Below are 22,530 nucleotides of genomic sequence, written 5' to 3' on the forward strand. Positions count from 1 at the left end.
GTATCGAAATTTCGGAGCGTAAAAATAATTGTGATATAAATCAAAAAACTACAATTTACATATGGAACATTTGATTGAAAGTTCTGCTGGAAAACTACTCAGCGGTGCTTCCAAAAACTTTCAACTACTGAGATGAATCTATAAAATGTATCACAAAGTACATTTGCTTTATGATCTGCTCGTCGACAATAAAAAGACGACTGAACACATGGAGCGTGTCTGCAGTTGGCCCAATGCCAGACAATAGATTTAATTTGTAGCATTATCATCTTAGCCAGGGGGTTAAAATCAAATCGTGTTCCTTGCGGATAAAACTTGAACAAAGTGCTTGCTAACAGCAAGTTGAGGTTGACTTTTGAACTTTAGTATTATTATTATTTATTTATGCAATGGACTGGATGTAATTGCATCATCTGTCGCGAATTGCGTTGCTAGCTAACTAGCTGACTTTTATGGGACCCATCATAAAACAATTTATGCTAATTTGTAATACGCCGGCCTAGTCGATGATACGTCAGCTCGATTTTTCCCCCCTCGCTCACTGATTAGATAGTGTGGGTCACAACAAAAGGCAGAGCTCGTTGCCCGGGGAAACCAGAAAAAAAGTACCTGAATTTTCTTGAACATCGATCCCTTGACTTGGTCTCCTTTCTTGCAAAAATGACGCACTAGATGAGGACTGCTCCGCTGGAGCTGGTGGCACTTGTAGAGGAACATATTACGTATACGCGATGCTATTCCGCAGTAGACTGTTGCCTACTTTTGGGCGCCTGGCAAACACACATACGAAATGTGGCAAGAAAATCGATTTTATTCCTTGGGGAGGGATTGTTAACTTGGTTTAACTGGATAGTTTTCACTTTCGTTGGGCGAAGGCGACGCCATTAACGGCTCGTGTGTCCCTCTTATGCGACTTGAACATGCACGCGACGGAGTTCGACTGAAAGGAGTGTCACAGCAGGGCACAACAGTTGGGTACGCGGAGTGAGCTTTCGGGTTGACTACCGGGGGGTGTACAGAGCTTTCAAAGCTCGCCACTTGCAGATTTAATAACAGAGTTCAACGACTAGTTTTTGTTGTTTTTGCTATCGCATGTAATTAGCTATGTACGCAACAACAGTTTACGCATTGATTTTGATCGATTTGCTCACCTGCATGACGGCTGCCTTCTCTTCGGTCTTGACGCCATCCATTTCCAGGCGATTTCGCATCGCTGACGCAGCCTTAGCCTCTTTGTAATCAATATCACCGGCCTGCAGACGCTTCATCTCTGCCGTATTGCTCGTTGCCTGCTCGGAACTGAAGCCATCGGCGACGACTTTTGTGGTTGCCACCGATTTCGAACGTTTCTCCTCGAATTTGATGGTATCGATGGTTTTGTTGGAGCCACTGAGGCCGCTGCTGGCGCTCAGCTGTGCGGCAGCCGGATGTGTGAGATCCAGGCCGCTGCCAAAATGTTTGTGTGTGCAATCATCGTCGCCATCTGGCGTCGTGACAATGCCATGGCAACTGCTATCATCATCACGATCCACCAGATTCTCGAATGAAGCGCGCATTCTACACAACAACAAAAAAAATGAAAGAGTTGTTAGTTGATTGAAAGCTGAGAGGGTCTTTACTACTCACTTCTTTTTCAGCTGCGTTATGGCATCTTCGCTATTGAGACCCTTGAGGTCGTCAATCGATGGATGATGTCGTGCCTGCGGCGGTGCCGCTGTGAGACTCTATTTCCGACATGGACATTTTAATATCTGTGAGATCGCGCTTGACGGCGGCAGCCTTCATTTCCGAAGACGTCGTCGATGACGAGGATGTTATGTGATGTAGACGCTGTGACTTCTTCTCAACTCGCGTCGTTGTGCTGCTGCTGTTTACAACCTGCCAAAGAGAGAGAGAGAGAGAGAGATGAGAATAGAACACATTTAATAAGAGCAGAAAACTTGTGATGTTGAATCAGCCAGCAAATATGCGAAGTATGCAGACATTTTGTGCAGTTGTCGCGCACTCGACAAATATTACTTATACGCGTCTATATATCCGATATGATATACTACTCTCTCTCTCTCTGTGTCTGTGCTATCTGTGCTTTCGGTTTTATGGCAGGCGCTTAGTGGTTGTCGCCTTTATAAATCAACCGAGAGCTGTTTCGGTTTTTTTTTTTTGTGTATTGTTATTTCTGCGAGCCCCTCGACGAGCATTTGCTTAACTGTTTGGCTTTTCGGGGTTCTGATAGATAGGTTTTACTGGCTCGACTTGTGCAGCGTTTCTTCTATCTGATAAACAAAACATTGTGATAAATGGCCAATTGTTTATGGTTCTCCCTCCACAAATTAACAAATCATTTATAGCCGCTCTTTTGCTCGGAGTGTGTTCGAGTGTCGAACTGAAGATAATTTGCACACAATTTCTGTCTTCTGTGAGATACATCAGCAAAACTCAAGTGCTGATTGTCTGCGCTTTGTGTAATTATACCTGGTGCGCTTAAGGGAGAAGGGTGTTATGAGTTTGTGATGGCAGCAAATGAGTCTAATTGACAGAAGGAGCTTTGTGTGACTTCATTAAGTATACATATAAATAAAGTCAATAGCCGAGACAATATATAGTACTACACATATAGTAGTATATACTCTACTACAGTAAGTGATAATTTCTCTAATTTTGTTTTATCAACATACCAAATATGCATTATACTATATTTTAGTATTTTTCGGTATATGTTATATGTAAGTTATACCAACATACCAAACATTAGTATTGTTCGGAAAGTTTTATATGTCAGTATATTTTATGTTAGCATACCAAATATACATTTCGGTATATTATGGTATATTTCAGTATTTTTTGTTAAATGTTATATCAACATACAAAATATACATATTAGTATATTATGGTAAATTTCAGTATATTTCGGTATATGCTATATGAACATACCAAATATACATAATGAAATATTTTAGTATATTTTATAGGTATATTTTTATTAACATACCAAAAATTTACTTTGCGGTTGTCAGTATTTTTTTTAGTTAATTCGGTATATTGAAACAATAAAACGGAATGATTTGCTTGTATTAAGAACGGATAGCAGGTATCTCACAGTCGAGCATATTCCAGTTTCTTACTTGTTTCCCCATTTGGGATTTGCGTTATGAAAGGCATTACATATGTCAGTCATATCTGCAGCTGTTGCAGTGACAAATTTGCATTAGTCATAAACTCTATTTAAATACAACTTATTTAATTCCGAGATGAACTTTAAGTATAGTAAAAAACTTAACTATTACTCATTATTGCTATCTTTAATTCGTTTTACATTCCATCAACAGTTACATCAATTATTTTACGCTTTTCAAGTTATTGTTCTTCAATAAACAATTTGTAGTTGTTGATGATTGTAAACTCATTGTCGAAATTTCAGAAAGCTTTGGGCCACAAATTCTTTAGCCAATTATATTTCGACAGCACTAATGAATAGTTATTGTGGGTTTTTTGCAGAAAATCTATTTATTTTGGCAAACAGCACTTGAATTGCTACGTGAAATCTTTTGAACAGGTTGACAGCAAACAAGAAGACCGCACAAATATTTTCCGTTTTTTTTTTCTTAGTTTTTCTTTTTGACAAATGCTGCCACAACATTACGAATCAATTCTAATTTTGGACACATTTCATTTTTGTCTCGTTGTGTTTCGAGAAGAAGCGCCAAATTGTAGAACGTGTCCAATATTTTGTGTGTAGGTGTTTATAGGTTTTATAAGGCGCGAAGCTCTGACTAATAAAACATATTCATATATAAAATGCAAATAGTATAACAATAATTATCCGGTTTTGGAAAAGAATAATCATAAACATGCATAATTCTGTTGTCTGCGATTTGTAATCACATTCTCTTTCTCTCTCATTCTATGGCATAATATGAATCGGACTTATCGCAGCAATTGTGCCAATGGGGAAAAAAATTCCCCAAGTGCCAAGTGATCGACATTCTCTTTTTCTTTTTCTTTTTCTTTTTTTGCTATTCTTATTCTTGTTCTTGGTGCAGTGTATTGTGTTGGTAAATATTATTATTATTATACTGTTGGGGTTCGCTTGGTCGCTTGGGTTGCTAGCGTTACTTGGACATGGTGGCAGTCAATAGTATAGATTAGATATGAATATGGGAACCTTAAGTTAACGCTTTTAAGACTGCGTCATTTACTAATTTATCATTATTATTATTATGTATGTGTGTGTGTGCGGGGTCTAAAGTAGTACTAACCAATGACAGCTAACACGTTGGACGTTAAGAGTTTTCTGGAAATTCCTCTAAGCGAATTTCCTTTTCATGCGTTACGTATACGACAAGTTGCCGCTGCCAAAACTAAACAAACGCTGGGGGGGCTTATCAGTAGACACACAAATATGTATATATACTATATACATTAGACACAAGAATCTGTTTTTTTTTTTTATTGTCTAACTTGCGCAGAGTCTCTTAAATATTTATACTTGATTTATTTACTCGTATATATTTGTATTGTTTTTTTTCGCGTACTTTGTAATTATTTTTTGTTGGCCAGCTTTTTGCGTTGCTCTCCCTTCTTGTTGTTGCTTCTTCGTAAGTTTCACACGCTGAGAAGACGCGTCGCAAACTGAACTGAACTTTGTGTTAACAATTTTCACGCTTGCCCAAATAATAATCTTTCGAGGTTTCTTTTTTTTGTTATTATTGTTATTGTAGACGTGTAGTTCGTTGTTCGTTTTAGATGTTTTATTTTGTTTGTGTATGTATAGAATACTGATAACAAAAAAGAGGGTTCGTTTAATTGTTCGTTAATTGGCAAAAAGTTGTGTGTGTTTAACTTTTGCTCTTTTCGTTCGAAATCGTTGTGTTTTGGTATTATGCAAAATATGTATTTCTATATTATAATATTAGACGAAGGATGCGCTGCCGTCACACGAGAAAAACAAAGTCACTCTGAACGTTTTGAAACAGAAAATCAACAAATATTCATTGGCAATTCTTTTCGGGCGACGTTTTGTAGTTATTTCTTCTTTTTTTTTTTGTTTTTTTGTGCGCGCGACGCTCGCTTCTCGTTCGTTTCGTTAACTAAAGTAAAATGAGCGAATTCCTAGCGACGCCGTCGTTGCTGGGTTCTGTTCGCTGTGCGCGAGCTTTGCTTGAGCTAGAGCTTTCGCTGCCGACGTTGACGTCGACGTCGCTGCTGCTGCTGGTGACTGCTTGTCATTTTAAAGTGGCATCGGCGCGATCGATGTGGGTGCAAGCGGGACAGCTAGTGGGAACACATCGAAAGTTTGCTATTGACATGAGCTCAGCGCGCGTTGAGAATTCTAGGAAATCATATTGTAAATACTATTCTTGCCGGCAGCAGCAGCCGACGCAACAACAACAACAGCAACGAGAATAGCAACAATGACAACGCGTCGCCTATTTATATGTATTATTTAATTTATGCAGCGTTATTCTTGCTGTTTTTTGCTACTCTCTTACTTTGCATTCCCATAATTCCTCACGTTTTAGCCCAAGCGATTTTCTAATTAACGCGTTCAGCTTGGGTTTTTTTGCTATCTCTTTCTCTCTTCAACTGTCTGTGTTTTTGTATCTCGTTTGCGAGATGTTTGCTCACTTGATTAGTGTCGCTCTTTTGCATTAACCCCATTAAGGTGAGAGGGAGACGGAGAGAAAGGGGGTATGCTTTTTCGTCATGAATTGTTTTTGCTCGCTGCTTTATTTCGTGTTTATATTTATAATTATTGTGTGGCGTTTTTACTGTGTTTACACACTATATAATAAGCTACTAATTTATGTACAATTGATAAACAATTGACTTAATAAATTTGCATAATCAGTGGCAAGCGTAGTTTATCTATCTGCTAATGTTCAATAAATTCCCCAGCTTCCCTTTCATCTCATCTCTCCTCTCTACTCATTCTCTTTCTTCGCGCATGACTAATAATATATTTGCCATATTTCATTTATTGGCCATAAATTAAGTTCATTAGCTTCTCTTTGGCACTTCCATATTTGTGTATTTTATAATACCAGAGATTTAATAATCTGTGTATAGTATTTTATAATCCATCCATCTTTTCGATGACATGCGTCACACTCTCCTCTCTTTCACCTTTGCTTAAAATTTCTAAATTTCTTTATTAGTCGTTACAATCACAAAGTGTTCTGCGAAAAGAAATCATATCGGTTCTCGTTCATGCTCAAAATAAAAGTATTTTCTCAGAAATCTCGCATGTCAACCAATTCGGACAGCTAATTTTCGTTAGAAACAACTTGGCAAGGATTGACTTTATTCATTTCTATATATTATATTTTGTATACGTAGTGTTGTCTGTGTGTCAACAAACAATCGCATAATAATTATCAAAGCTCAGTGAAGAAACTCTGATTAGAAACATCTGCTCAAAAGCTCGTTCTCTCTGTCTCTCTTACACTTGTGACGAACTAACGACGACGTCACAAAGCGGATCTCGTGCCGGTAAATGAGAAATAAGTTCGTCTGTCATCAAGCAGAGCATAAATAAATAAAATGTATGATTAAGTGGGTTCAATTGTTGACGCTGCTCTCTTGATTGCATAATAAAATTCTTATTTAAAAGACGCTCGAGACATTTGTCATCCATAAATTTAAAAGCACTTCGCACTGACAACAATCATCATCATAATAATCAAAAGTAACTTGACCAAGACAACAACTGAACGCAAAGCGTGTAAGCGACTATTTTGGAGGCAAGTGATTCAATGCGCGAGGTGTCGAAAACGGATTGATAAGCCAACCAACCAGCTAAGGGGAACTCTCTGATGCCGCTAAAGCAATCTTATCTATGGAGAATCCGTCATGAACATATCTTTCACTGCAAGACAAATACTATATATATACATATATGGGTAATAACATTAATGAGCCAACGTTTTTGTATGCAAACCGAGCTAAGGGCAATTAAGTTTATGACGCCTTTGCTCAATCAATAGTTGTGAACGCCCCGAAATGAATTCTCAATGATTATGCCGAGTTGTAAATATTATTCAAACACACAATAATTGTTGCTTTGAGCTTCGAGTTTCGGTTTCAGTTTCAGTTTTGCCCAGCAGCCGTTGTGTCGCCAATCGTCGGGAATGTTGTAATCTAATCGGGTTTGTTTGATATCGAATCGAATCGATTCGATTCGTTAACCTTTAACGGGAAAACGTGCTGGCCAACAACTACTACTGATCGCTCCCTGATCGTTCTTGCTCACTCTTATCAGTCGAGTCGAAATGCTTTGACAAAAGGTTTTACATTTTTGGCTTAAGTAATTGTTTAAAAATAGCAACGCGTCAGTCAGGCAGAGTCAGTCAGGGCTGCCTTTATCACAAAAGGGAGTCGTAGCCATTGCTTGCCTCATCAATAATGTGACATCGAAACAATTTTTAATCAATCGCCCCCAACATTGCGTATACTTAATGTGTGTTATTATCTTCATTGCTGCTTCTTCTTACCTGTTGCGATGTGGATGTGGATTGATGTGAGGTTTCCTTAAGACTACTGCATGAACTAGAACTTGTATTTATCTGTCGTCCGCCCAAACTCGCTGAATTGTTCCCAGCACTCAGCGCTCCTCCAACTCCATTTGTGGAGCCATTCAATGTGGGCGTGGCGCTGAGCTGAAGCGGTGAACCGGCTGCCGATTGTCCGCTCTTCTTGTTGAAACTCTCAATGAGCGTTGTGGCCGGACTCAACATGCCACCGCTCTGTGAACTATCCGAAAAGTCTGTCATCTGAAAAATCGAACAAAAAGAGAATCGATACTGATTAGTGTCTTATTCTGTATTCTGGTTTTTATTGCTATTGGCACAATGAAAATGTCGTAGAATACAACTAAAAGGTTTTATCGCCCATTCTTCGAAGCTTTAGATCAGCAGAATTGCCTTATATGGACACAAGCGAAAAGTCGCACGACTCTACAGATATCGTTGTCTAGGTAAATGTTTAGTCACATCATCATGCATCATGACAGGTCACTATCTAGAGATTGTTTTAAGAGATGTAAGTCCGGAAGTAGATTAAATGTGACAACTATAAGCGTGCCAAACTATAAGCCAGTTACTTTAAAACTGTAGTCACTAAAAGAATCGCGACTCTAGAGATATCGTCGTCTAGGTAAATGTTTAGTCACATCATCATGCATCATGGCAAGTCACTATCTAGAAATTTTTTTTAGAAATGTAAGTGCGGAAGTAGATTAAATGGGGCAACTAAAAGCGTGCCAAACTATTAGCCAGTTACTTTAAAACTGTATTCACGAAAAGTCGCACGACTCTACAGATACCGTTGTCTAGGTAAATGTTTAGTCACATCATCATGCATCATGGCAAGTCACTATCTAGGGATTCTTTTTAGATGTAAGTCCGGAAGTAGATTAAATGTGACAACTAGAAGCGTTCCAAACTATAACTCAATTGCTGTCAAACCGTATAACGAAAGAAAGCGCTTTAAAATTAACAGAACAACAGTAACAACTAAACTGTACACCCCATAATTAAGAGAAACATTTAGCAACTCACTTGGAGTCTTTAACAATAGTAAAAGTATTCAAAAGTTTCACACAGTATTTAAGCTTTGCTTTTTATTTTATTTTACGTTACTTGATTCAGCACTTTGGCTATCTAAAGAAGCCGACAGTGGCTCTCAAACTGTATGTGCGACTCCCATTAGTAGAGAAAAAGTTAAGCAACTCACTCATAGTGTTGAACAATACTAATAGTATTCTTAGGTTGAGCAATTGATTTATGTTTGTTTTGATTTTGTTTTGTTATGCTAATCAGTTGCCATGCATTTGGCTTTTTTGCATATTTACATAAGAGTTTTGCCTTTTTGATTTAGCACAAAGCTATACAAATAACACGCTGGCAGCTGGGCTATTTGTTATTGTTTTTATTATTATATTTTTTGTTGTGCTGCAAATGTGTGTACATAATTAATAACGTTTCGAGTCGCTTCTGATTAAAATTCCATTTACGCGTGGGCGTCACGCTGTTTTACTGAGCTACTTGAGCCCGTTTCTCAGTTGGTTGTGTGTTCGTTGTGTGGGCGCCTTGCGACCAGTTTTGCGATTTACGATTCGCGTTCTTCCCTCGGAATCAATAATTCGCAATTCGCACATGTATTTGCAATGTAATTTATGACAAAACGCGCCTCTCAATAAAACTGTTTATATTTTTTTTTCTCCCATCATAAAACACGCCATAAACACGCAAACCGAAACGACGCGCGACGCACGGTTTAACAGTGTTGAAAGCTTTTTATTTGTGCTTTTGCGCAAGCTTTAAAACGTAACGTACATTTGTCGCGACGGTAGCTTACAACACTGTGAGCGTTGCCCATAAGCTGCAGCTAAAGCCGAACAGCTGTTTGTGGTATATTTAGTGTATTTCTTGTGAGTGTTGGTCACATTGCGCTGCTCGGAGCGATTCGCAGAAGTTGATAAAAATGTTTTAATTTGTGCGCATTAAAAAGTGTTTGTTTTTAAAGTGTTTGTGTCGTGGAAAGTGTGTGTGTTAAAAGTGTAATCTGATTGTGCAATTTGTAACGCAAAATGCGAGCGTTCGAACAAAGATGGCTGTTTTGCTGCTGCTGGCTAACGATGGCGTCAGCTGCAGCATACGCGACGTCCGTCGACGTCATGGCAGCGCCAGCTGGAGTGGGGAGTGTTGTCGCTGCAGCAGCAGAGGCAGCTGCTTCGGGTAGCACATTAACAACAACAACCACCAATGCCAACAGCAAACAGTTGCCCGTTTGCAGTCGCATGCTGCGTCATGTGTTTGAGAATGCAACGCCACGCGACGAACAGCAGGCGGGCATCTTTGTGGAGTACAAACCGGAGGCGGGGCAACCCATGGACGAGGAGTCGTATCTGTGGAACTGTCTGGACGCGTGTTGCGAGAAATCGCAGAACCAAACACAGGCCAATCCCTGCAATGTGGTTTTGGTGTTCAAGCGCAAATGCTATCACATTCACTGCGTCAGCAATGAGGCGTGTCTGCCCAAGCCACTTTCACGTGAACGCGAAAACGATAAGGTGCAAATGGTTCTTGTCAATCCGGTGGGCGGCACAGCAGAGTCAGAGACATGGACGCAGCTGCTCAAGGCTGCCAAGCAAACGGCCGAAGTGTTACCTTACGATGCGGAGCTCAACTTTTGGAAGCAGCCACGTCGGCTGCCCTTTCAAGTAAGTTCAAGAGTTGAAAACACTCCTCTTCTCCCTTATTAAAAGTATTTCATGTTTTACAGGACAGCAATGCCTACGATGACGATGATTTCCCCATTGCGGAGAAGCGCATGAAACAACTGCTGTTGCAACAACAAACGGCAGATGACAACGATGAGGATCTGAGCTATTATGGCGAGAATGCCAAATTCATGACCTGCGACCTGGACACACCTTGTCCCCCACAAGAGCAATGTGTGCCACTTCAACCAAATGCAGTCACCGGACTCTGCAGATGCAAACGTAACTTTGTGCGCAACAAGCAGCTGAAGTGCGTCATGCCAGCGGTGCCTTATCGCGCGTACAGCAACGAGGCAGCCATCGCAGAAGACGCACAAGAAGCCGCCGCTGCTGCTAGTGAAATTGCCACAGAGGCGGTGTTGCCACCGCCTGCTAAGCAGGAAGCCAACAAAGCGATTGTGGTGTCGGTGATGTCAAAGGACGTTCAACTACCTGAACAAGAGGTCACCTTGGCGGCATTTACAGTGCCCGACGAGCAGACAAGTGGCACGAAATACAAATACCTCTGGACACTGATATCACAGCCCAAGGGACCGATGAATGGCACGATATCGGATCAAAGCAAATCCAAGGTGAAGTTATCGAATCTGTCCGAGGGTTTGTACACCTTTAAGGTGACAGTGACGGGAGACAATGGCACCTTTGGCGAGGCGGCCGCCAATGTCACAGTGATGCCTGAAAAACGCATTAATCAAGCGCCACAGGTGATTATATCGCCCAAGGAGCAGATTATACGACAGCCCACATCGAATGCGGTGCTCGATGGCAGTCCGAGCACCGATGACGATAAGATCATTAATTGGCACTGGGAAGTCATCTCGGGACCGATTGGTTATCAACCTCAGCTCCCTGAGGTAAACACACTGCAGCTGGATCTCACTTCGCCGGGCAATTACACCTTTAAGCTAACCGTAACGGATTCGAACAACGTGACCAACTCGACCACAGCGACGATAGCAGTGCTCAAGGAGACGGACTATGCGCCGGTGGCGAATGCCGGCGATGCCGTCATCTTGTATCTGCCCAACAATAATGTGACGCTCAACGGCACAGCGAGTTCGGATGATCACGAAATTGTGGCCTGGGAATGGACGAAAGATGCCAGCGACGAAGCCAAAGCGGTGGACATGCAGAACACGAGAACTCCATATGTGCAGCTGTCTAATTTAGAGGAGGGTATGTACACCTTTGTGCTGAAAGTGACCGATGGCAGCGGACAGTCGAGCACCGCCAAAGTGCATGTCTTTGTGAAGCCACCAACGAATTCCCCGCCTGTGGTCAAAGCGGGCATGAATGTGGTAAGTGAAGTTGTGAAAAACTTGATGAAAATGCTTTATTAATCTTCCACCTTTAGACCAGCAATTTGCCCGTCAACTGGGCGCTGTTGAATGGCTCCGAGTCGAAGGATGACATTGCCATCAAGAGCTATCAATGGAAGCAGCTGAGCGGACCGAATAATGCGATTATTCTTCAGGCCAACAGCTCGGTAAGTTTTTGGGCCAACAAACCGCACTCGAAACGAAAGCTAATCTTATCTTGTTTATATCGTTGACAGATTGCCAATGCCACAAGCCTAACGCTGGGACTTTATGAGTTCGAGCTGAGCGTAGCCGATGAGAACAACAATATGGCCAGCGACAGCACTTGGGTGAAGATTGTGCAGGGTGAGTGGAGTAGTAACATCCAACAGAAGAACCTCTAATTATATTTATATATCTATTTTAGAACGCAATGCGGCGCCTATTGCTAATGCTGGTGGAGATAGAACCATAACGCTGCCGGTGACAGCAATTTATTTGAATGGCACGCAATCGTCGGATGATCTGGCGGTGGTCAAGTACGTGTGGACACGTGAGGACAACAGTTTGGCAGCTGGCACCATTGTAGGCGACACCGACAAGCAGTCGGTTATGATTGTAAGACAATATTGAACTTTATGCCATGAATCATTCATTGTTATATTTTACACCTTGTAGCTAACGAATGTGGTGCAAGGTCGCTACGTCTTCAAGCTAACTGTGAGCGATGATCAAGGTTTGACTGGCACCGATACAGTCAGCATTAATGTGCATCCCGATCCCATGTTGCATTACCTCGTGGAAATGACGTTGCCCATGGGAATTTCGGTGATAACCAAAAGCGAATTGGACTCGACAGTGCAAAAGTTGCAACTTCTGCTGGGCGATGACAACAAGATTCAAATCCGTGAACTCAAATACGATCTGCACACTGAGGCAGCTGTGCTAGTATTTTATGTCCTAGCCGATGCGACGGTGAAAGGTGAACCAGCCAAGCCGGTGAATGGGCTGCATGTGGAGCGTTTGCTGCGTGCCAAACTGCAAAAGGATGCCTCGATACTCGGGGCACTCTATGTGGACATACGCACCACTGTGTGTCAGAATAATTGCTCGGGACATGGACGTTGCAATCCATCGACACGAGCTTGCGAATGCGAAGCATTCTGGATGCCCTCTGTGGGCTATTTTATCAACAACGACGAGGCCAATTGTGGTGAGTGTAGAGTAAAGAATATCTCTAAAGAATAGATTGTTTTATAGAATGTATCGTTTCCATACAGATTGGTCGATTTTATATGTGTTTGTGGGCGTCATTGCCAGCTGCTTGTTGCTTTCTGGCATCTTCTGGGGCATTGCGTGCGCCTGTCGCCAGAGCAAGAAGCCGCGATTACGTCAGAAGGTGCAAAAGTATGCGCTGATTGGGGCACAGGACGAGGAGGCAGCCAATTGTGAGTAGTCAACACTTTAGCAAGGGCATCGAATAATATTTAATTTTGTAGATTCGCGCAACACTTCGTTGACTGAATCGGAGACGGATTCGGATGTGCTCTTCGAGACGCGCTCGAAGAGTAATGGCATTGGCAAGCACAAAGGACACCACAGCAGCTCGCATGGCAGCGGCAGCAGCGCAGGACGCGATGGCAACAAATTTGCAGTCACCAAATTGGGACGCAAGATCAAGGCATAGACACAGTTTGAATGTATGTGACTGTTTGTTCTTATAGAGAGTGTGTGTGTGTGAGTGAGTGTGTGATATATTTGTATTTGTACTTGTATTTCTATATAATCCTGTATACTATATATATATCCTGAATACTATATGTGTATATGTATGTACTGGGATCTTTTGTACTTGCCGCGCGCTCCGACTGCGCCTCGACTTTTTATTATGTATCTATGCTATATATTTATATATGTTTATGTGTGCGTGTTTGTAAGTATGTATGTTCCTTTTTATACTTATGTGATATGTGCACAACCTCTTGGTTATTAAGCTTTTATTATTATAATTATTTTTTGTATCGTTTTATAGTATTATTTTTATTACGCCACGCTGCCGGGCAATAAACTTGTGTTTATCTTAATATTTATAATCTATGCTTTTATTAGTGCATATGCGTTTTGTTTACGTTCGTATTGTGTACAGTTTGACAGTCATAGCTTGGCATACTTGTTTGTGCTTTCTGGCTGTCGCCACTCAATTTGAAACGGATTTCAACAACTATTGACGCATTTTATTTGCCTTGCACCCACATTCGACTGCCTACGAGTTCCTGGTAACTGGAAATTCGTTGCGCTTCTCTTCAACAAATCTCTGAACATTATTAAAGCCATGCTGTGATTCATTTTTGACTTCTGCTGCCTGTTTTTGGTCATTTGGCTTGGCGCTGTGTCTGAGCACGGCTTAAGTGTTTGCGCTTTTTATTGATTTTAGCCGGATTTTGTGCTGCTACCGATGGCGACAACGCAACGTCATATTTGTGTTGGCTTTAGAATTTTTGGTTTCTCTGTTCTGTTCTTGTTTTTTATGGTGGCATGCCACGCGCGTCCCATTTTCCACACACAGCGTAGAGTTTTGGGTGCGGCACTTTTTCGCTTTTTAACTGTGACACGCGATTTGCTCATAGCCATTGCTTTGGCGCCTCATTGTCCTTTCACCTGCCCCCCACACAACGGACGGAGAACCTAATTAACCGACCTCTGTCTCTGTCTCTGTGGTCTCTATTTGCATGCCAAACTAATGAAAAGTTTCTTGAACTTTTGACCTCTCTCACACGTGACAAACATGGTAAACATGCTGCACAATTCACTGCGGGGTTCTTTCTTTAGTTTTCTTGGTATTTTTATGCGCGTTTAATTGTTTGTTTTGACTGCCTGTGCACAACCAACCAACCAACATCAGGCCAACAAACAACAAACCACACTGACACCACCTCAATTAACTGTGTGGAGAGTTGAGGGCATCATTTAATATACATGAATTCCTTTCTGCGCGAGTTCCAAGAAATCATCGGAATAACGAAAACGCAAAAAATGAATTTTTAATAGCACTTAAATGTTTGTCGAATACTTTATTATCATTGTCTCTTGTTGTTGTCGTTGTCGTTGTTGCCTTTTTGTTTAACTTTTATTGGACAATCTTTTGACTAATTTGCATGCTCAGCTCCGATGACAGTTTACAGCTTTTCAAAACTTAGTTGATAGTATATCGAGAATAACAACGCTTAAACCTCCTCGAGGGTCAATCCAGCTACCGGTATTATTAACTATTATTTTGCGATTCATTTGACAAATCTGCTAAAAATGTGACTAAACGCAGCTGTCGCTTTGAGTCAAACAAAATTTGCATAAATTCATTTAGACTAAAGTCTTTATTAAACATTTTAGGCAAAAACAATAAGCGAGGAATGTGAATAAAATGTTTCTATACTCGCTCGTTATAGGGTAAAAGAGTATTATAACTTTTTTATATTGTAGAAAATTTATGTAACAAAGAGAAGAAGGCATTTTTTAGCGCATTAAGTATATATATTTCTGATCAGTGTGAATATTCTTGCGATCAGATATTTAAAAAATACATAGTATATTATTATTTTAAAAGTAGTACTATAACGATATACCAAGTATAGACTTCGGTATACTTTTGTATCTTTTTGGTATATTAATGTTAATGGTATGTTTTTAGAATATGATTTTATTGAAATTGGGTAACGGGTATCTAACAGTCGAGCCCACTCGATTGTTGTAATTTGTACTCTGTCTTATATTTTGAATGTAGTATTATATGTATATACCAAATACAACATTCGATATATTTTAGTATTTATTTGGTATATTAGTTTGGTATGTTTTGTACTCTATGGTATATATCTATAATATACCAAATACAGCCTTCGGTATATTTTAGTATTTATTTTGTATATTTTTAAAATATAATTTTATTGAAATTAAGTAGCGGGTATCTCATAGTCGAGCACACTCAACCGTAGCTTACTTGTTTTAATATTACTCTGCTTTCATTTTGGAGGGGGAATTCCCAAAGGCATTTTGAGAATAAAATTCCTCGGTGTAAACTATTTCAAGGCTTCTAGGATTCAATATGCGTTTAGCATTTCATTATAAAAGCTTTATATCAACTTTTTATCAATTAACATAAAAAACGTGTGCAGACCCGAAAATAAAAATAAAGGCCAAAAACTGGCTTTGCTAACGGATAAAGTTATAATGTGGTTTTTATGCGATTTAAATGAACTTTTGCGGACACTGTCGAAGGGAAGGAGAAAGAGGAGCGGGGATGAAGCCACATTTTTGCACATTTCTGTGTATGTGTTTGTATAATAAATTTAACAACAACAAAGAAATGGCACACGAGACAACGGTTGAGTGATTTTTAATGTATTCGTGACAATAATTTGTGCGTTGCGTTCTGTTTTGTTCTTTTTCTCTTCTCTCTCGCTTTTCTGCTGCTGTTGTGTTGCAGATAAAATGTTTTAATTTTTTTTTTGCGTTTTTATTATTGTTTAATTAGGCAGAGGCAGCCCAGTCAGCCAGCCTCCCCTCCGAATGAATGGCAAACTTTGTTTGTCGCCACACACAAAACAAAAATAAAAAAGACTACGACTGACTACAAATTGTGCTATGAGCCAAGTTTATTGTTCTAGGCGCCTTTTCAGTTGCAAACAATTCCAGTTCACAGCGTGGGTTTGCGTTCAAAGTGCGAGATGAGAGACAACTATAACTATAACAATAACAATGTTGCACTCGGTTAGGGTTGGAACTGGAACTCAAAAGTTGTCTATATCCATCTGAGTGTGTGTGTTTTTTTGTGTGTGGGTGGCAGACGCTGACAGCGGCTCCAAAAAGTTGCCAACAATTGAGTTAGCTTGTGAAATATCCGAGCAGCGACTTTCCATAAAAGGAAACTCTCTGAATATTCATAGCTTACGAGTTAGTAAATGACACAGACAGATTGTGAAATTAGTATAAATGCGGAAAAATATAATTATTTTATTTTTAAAGTAGGTATTTACAACTTTCAAGTTAGTAACTGACAATTTCTCTGATTGTGAAATTAATATAAATGAAAAAAAAAAAACATTTTGTAAAGTAATGTTCATTTCTGAGAAATACAAATTTGTAGAAACATTTTTTTTATATTCAAAGTGTCTACTATAATTAGTCTATAATAATTAGAACATTTTATTCGAATTTTTACAGCTGAATATGTTTTCTGCTACATTAGAAAACTACAAGTTAATTTTAACGAATTATTATACTGAACAACAATGAAAGGCACAAAATTATCGAAATTTAAATTAAATACAAAATAAAACAAGTATGAAAACTACAGTCGAGTGTGCTCGACTGTGAGATACTCGCTACCCATTTTTAATTAAAGCAAAACAATGCAGTATTATTCTTCAAATATACCAAATTAATACATATAATATTAAAATACTAAAATATACCAACGGCTATATTTGGTATATTAAGAGTATAAACTATTATCTTAAAATATACCAAATTAATATACCACAAAAATCCTAAAATATACCAAAGGCTATATTTGGTATAATAAGGAAGTACTAATTCAAAATATACCACAGAGTATAAACTATTATCTTAAAATATACCAAATTAATATACCACAAAAATACTTAAATATACCAACGGATATATTTGGTATATTAAGATAGTACTAATTCAAAATATACCACAGAGTATAAAGTTTAGCAGATTGTCAGCCAAATCAACAAACAAAAGCATTTCTTAAATACCTTCGAAATTTTGTATCTGTTTGAAACCAAATTTTTAGGAATCATAAATACTATACTATATGTTACTTCATTTTAAATTTGCCAGCTTCTAGAGTAATACAAATTATATATTTTTAAATGCATTTATTATTTGCTTTCTTGTCAACATAAAATTATGAAAACATTGCAAACTGACAATCAACACTTTTTATATTTTATTAAGTTTGTTATGTCTAATGCATGAATATTTTTAAAAGCACGCCAGCTATGATTCATATTTTTGCTCGCTATGCAGATTTCTAATTTACCAAATGTTCAAGAGAGATTATTAAATTGAATCTAAACAACTTGGTGAAATAGTTGCAGCTGCTGCAGCGAAAGCATCTGCAGTTGACAGCAGCCACTAGTTTAGAAGATAAGTGTGTAATCAAATTGAAGCACTCAAGACGAAGCTGTTTTTGAGACGCCTTTCAAGTTTGCGTAATTGAATTTGAGCAGCAGTTGAGCTGTGCCACAACAGTAGCAAAAGCAGAAGCAAGTCAGCATCAGAAGCAGGCAGCACCTCAAGTTGTTTGACACGCAAATGCAATAAAAATGACATCGCACTCTAAAGCATTTCCGCCTCGACTAGAAGCTCCAGCTTCAAAAAGCAAATCGAGTCGAGAGTCGAGGTAGCAATTTTCTATTCAAATTTTGTAACATAACAGAATTGAATATTTCACCGTGAAAATTGCGGCACTCGCTTTGCTTTGCCTCGCTTTGCCATTGATCATACGCCCCGTAGCCGATGGCGATGCTAAAGCAAAATGCGCTGAGGTTCAAGGTCAATGCCATTGTCTCGGCTGAGATAAAAACAGCTGCAATCGCAATCGCAGTCGACAGACGTCGTCGTCGTCGTTGCTGTCGTTGTCTTTGCCAATTAGTTGGCCCACAAAATGCGGTTTGGCCAACGAATGTGTCTCATTAGCCGCAGATTAATTTTGATTGCACTCGCAATTTGACGTTACATTTAGCAACGTTGCGTGGGTGCTGCCAAAAAGCAAATAAAAACTTGAAAACCAATCTCACAGCTGCCAGTGTTTACTGTACTTTTTAGAAGGGAGGTTAGTTTTATTTCTTTTTTTTTGGTTTTTAGTTTTCGCAACCCTTAAATCAAATGACGCAGTTAGCCCTTGACACGAGCGAGTTTTGTTTTTGCGACGCCAATCGCGGGTCAGGTTGCAACTCCCAACTGCACTATCAAAAGTTTGTTGGTTGCGGGGAGCGGGTAGCGGGTGCGGTTGTAGGTGCCAGCTTCGATAAGAGTGGGGCAGAGATAAGCCATAAATAAACAGTGGCCATAAAATGGAACAACAACTGCCAGGCGAGAATCCCTCGACAAACATCAAACACAGCAGTTGCCATGCGTGCGGGTTCAATTTTCAAAATACTACAAAAAAAAACCAATGAATATAAAAACTAGCCAGACTACTGTAATAAAGTATGCTCGACTGTGAGATACCCGTTTAAAAGTGACTTTAAATTATGTTTTAAAAATAAGTTAAAACCATTTTGAAAGCATTTTTACTTAAATTTGTTAGCTTTAAAAAAATGGGTATGCTCGACTATGAGATACCCGTTGTATGTATTTTAGGGAAATTTTAAAAGAAACTTTAATTTAAGTATTAAAAATAAGCTGCAACCGTTTGGACAACATATTAACTTAAACTTGCTAGCTTTAAATGAATGTGTATGCTCGACTGAGAGATACTCGTTATATGTATTCGAGGAAAATTTTAAAAGCGTCTAAAATCAATTTGGAAAAACAAATTTGTTAGCTTTAAATGAGGGAACAGACAAGACATATCTACAGGATTATATTTAGGATAGGTTGTGTAAAACAGTCAGCCTTAAAAGGAGACTTGAAGGTTAACCCTCTAGTGCCCAAGACCGCCTCTAGACGGACGAAGTTGAAAATACCGTTAATCGCTGTTCTTATATCATTTTGTCTTCGTTCTTGATTATTTTACAATTGTGCAAGTACATTTTAGATTTTACACTAAAAATGTCAGCCTATTGCTCATACTTAAGCTATGTTGTATACTAAAGACAGACTCCCAGCTTCTGCATATGTATTTATGTAGAGGATAAATAATTTACATATCTGTAAATACATATTACTCTGTGGCACAACTCCATCAATAAAAGATTTACTTAAGACTGCTATTTTAATGAACTATAATCATTTAAATATCAGCCTCCTGTTCATATGTCGTCTATCTTGGGTCAAAACGCAGCCTCCTAGCTCTTATACGGCTCCATTGAGAATAAAATGTGTATAATAAATAATAAGTATCATTCAAATTTGAATTTGATGGAAGACATGAACTATGTTGTGTTAAAATGCCAGCTTTTTAGCTCTTCAATGTCTTCATAACTTATAAAATAAGACTAATTTCTGAAAAAAGCAAAAGTTTTAAATCTATTATTAGCGGAAATTTGAATTTTCGAAAATACGTAGATTATTCTATATACAAATTTCAGCTTTCTAACTCCTAACATAAGGATAAATGAAGAAATGTATAATACATAATACGTAATAATTAAATTTGAATTTTGAGGAAATACATAAACTGTTTTGAGTAAAGTTTTTAGCCTTCTCTCTTCTACAATTTGCCAAGAAAGTTCAGTTAGTCAGGACAAACAGTTAAATTTTGTGTTAGTAACAATTTCAAACTACCCTTTTTGCTCTTCCGGCTAGGGGGCATAAAAAAAAGACCACAATATTAAACTAAAACTAAAACCGGTTGAACAATCGACGTCAGCGACATTCGCTTTAGGGGTCTGTGCTTAACTCTGTCGCTGTCGCTGTCTCAGTGTGAATCTCTGGGTCTGGGTCTGGGTCTCGGTCTCGGTCTCTGGGGCTGAGTAACAAAAGGTAAAAGTGCCAAATAGTATATAAATTTAATGCCTCTGCCTCTGTTTGCTGTTGCTGTTGCTGTGTGTGGCAGTGCAATCAAAGCATAATCGAAGCAATCGAGCATGAAGCACACACTATTCACACACACACACTCGCAGATACAGCAAAACTATCTGCGAGATACATTTTTGTTTTTGCCATTTGTCGAGCATTTCCTACACACAAACTCGGGCCGCACACAAACCTCGCTAATCAGAGACAACACAGTGCGATCAATCTACTCGCAATAGCAACAACAACAATAACAACAACAACTAAAACAACGCCAACGCTTGCGCTTTACTGTAAACAACAACAAGCAGCATTTTATGCCTTTTCGCTTGAAACTTTTCGTTTGTTTCTTTTACGAGTTGTTTCTAGAAGTTTTATATTTTTTTCGCATTTTATTTACCTTTTCTTATTTTTGTTTATATTTTTCTTGTTTTTTTTTTATTGTTTTGTGCACATTTTAACAAAAAACATCAGGCTACAGGAAAATCACCTTTTCTTTTACTGTGATTACCTTTGGTTTTTCACTCGCTGTTGTTTTTTGCACACATTTTCACTTCGAATTTTTCACACAGCAGATCGCGGCATCAAAAGCCGCGCCGAAATCGCGTGCGTTTTTTTTTTGTGCCTTTGATTTTTCGACTGCACGCGTTTTTCTCTAGTGAATGTGTTTTCAGCTTTTGCACGCGCGGAAGCTACGAACACAACTGAAACGAAAACTGAATGAAAAGCACAAATATCGCACACACCACAAACACACACGCAGCGCAGCAGAGAGAGCGAGTGAGTGTGTGAGAGAGAGAGAGCGGTTTGACTTGTTTTGGCAGCCAGCAGCAACAACAGACACTCTGTTGGGGCTGTCTGTTTAGTGCTTTTGCTTGTGTCGCTTTGCAACACTGTTCGCGCAAGGCGAGAGCTTTTTGAACTTGTTGCTCTTGTGTTATTGTTTTATGCTGCTTGCTCGCTCTCTCGCACTCGCTCTCACGTTAATTCGAGGGGGGCGCCGTTAATTGTGACCCAAACTGTTTGCAGTTGCTTTTGCCGTCCGTTGCAGTTTGAATGACGCTTTCAATTAAAAACTGAGCGCTGTCATTTTGCTGTAATAAGTGTTGCGTTTGGCTCCGGTTTTGCAGTTATCTTAATTGATTTGAAGCATAAATTATAGACAAACAGGCAGGTTTTAGATACTGCATGGCATTAACTGCATAATATTTTCACTTGCAAGATTGGAAGTAGAGGAAGAAGAAGAAGATTTGGAAGGAGTGAAGTAAATTTAGCATCAAGGCTGGCAATTCCACACATAACTCGACTTTTCGACTGACTACTGTATGTGCACATGTACATCTCTCCCTCTTCTATCCAGCGAAACGGATTCAAAAAAAAAAAAACAAAAAAACAAAAAATTCCCTCTGCTGTCTCCCATTGACGTCAGTCAGTAAGGCAGTGAGGCAGGCCAAGCAGCAGGCACGTTCTGGAAATCAAATGTACGAGTTGAGTTGTGGTTAATATAGACAAAGGCGACGCATAGAAGAACAGCGAACAGCAACAGAAATAAAACAGCAACAGAAACAGAAACAGTCGTGGGCCACTTTAGAGAATAGTCAAAAGAAAATTGCGCGATCGTCGAGCAAAAAAGAAACAAACGTATATGGTTAAGTGCCTCCAAATGGAGAAGGAAGATGGGAGAGAGGAGAGGACAGAAGAGACTTGGGCCAGGTCGAGAGTGCAAATTAGCAGATGGTTTAATCAGAAATGGAACTGTTCAATATCTGTATTTGGATCGACTTTGGAGGGGAACTACTTTGGTGATCGTATAATTAGAGAGACGGCTGCAGTTGACGCATTTAGCTCTAGATTGAAGATGGGCAATAAACAAAAAACCGCATGAAATTAATTATAAACAAATAACATTTGCCGATTTATGTGCCGCCTATTTTAATGGCATCTGAATTTTGAATTCGCATTCGCGATCAACAAAAACACGATCGCGTTCCTCTCTCTCTCTCTCTCTCTCCCATTTTTAATTTGTTCTATCTATCTCTTTTACGTATGTAAATCACAGTCAACATTCAACGCCCCAAAATTTTGTGAATCGAGTTAGAAAGCCGAAAACAAAACACGAATCACTTAATTTATGCTCATTCCAATTAAAAGTTAAGTAATCGTATTTTTTGAAATCTATTTCTATCGCTGCATAATTAAGTTATCAAGCATTTTAATAGCTCAGTGAGGAGTAAATTAAGTGTAAGA

At 39.2% G+C, this 22,530-nt stretch overlaps 2 protein-coding genes across 2 annotated transcripts in view; one reads left to right on the plus strand and one right to left on the minus strand.

Annotated features, from left to right (window-relative positions):
• Positions 1 to 22,530, minus strand: part of LOC117569297 (NAD(+) hydrolase sarm1) — a 45,465-nt gene that overhangs the window by 8,706 nt on the left and 14,229 nt on the right. Inside the window, 4 exon segments of the mRNA XM_034250405.2 lie at positions 1,152 to 1,557; positions 1,627 to 1,725; positions 1,727 to 1,878; positions 7,491 to 7,769. Coding sequence (XP_034106296.1) covers positions 1,152 to 1,557; positions 1,627 to 1,725; positions 1,727 to 1,878; positions 7,491 to 7,769 — 936 coding nt within the window.
• LOC117569298 (dyslexia-associated protein KIAA0319-like protein) lies at positions 9,431 to 13,714 on the plus strand. Its single transcript, XM_034250406.2, has 8 exons — positions 9,431 to 10,219; positions 10,282 to 11,577; positions 11,634 to 11,765; positions 11,835 to 11,943; positions 12,005 to 12,195; positions 12,256 to 12,790; positions 12,858 to 13,025; positions 13,077 to 13,714. Exons 1-8 carry the CDS (start codon positions 9,587 to 9,589, stop codon positions 13,262 to 13,264), a joined length of 3,252 nt encoding a protein of 1,083 aa, XP_034106297.1. The 5' UTR covers positions 9,431 to 9,586; the 3' UTR covers positions 13,265 to 13,714.

This window comes from Drosophila albomicans, chromosome 3 (genome assembly GCF_009650485.2).
Source record: "Drosophila albomicans strain 15112-1751.03 chromosome 3, ASM965048v2, whole genome shotgun sequence".
NCBI classification, from domain to species: Eukaryota; Metazoa; Arthropoda; class Insecta; order Diptera; family Drosophilidae; genus Drosophila; species Drosophila albomicans.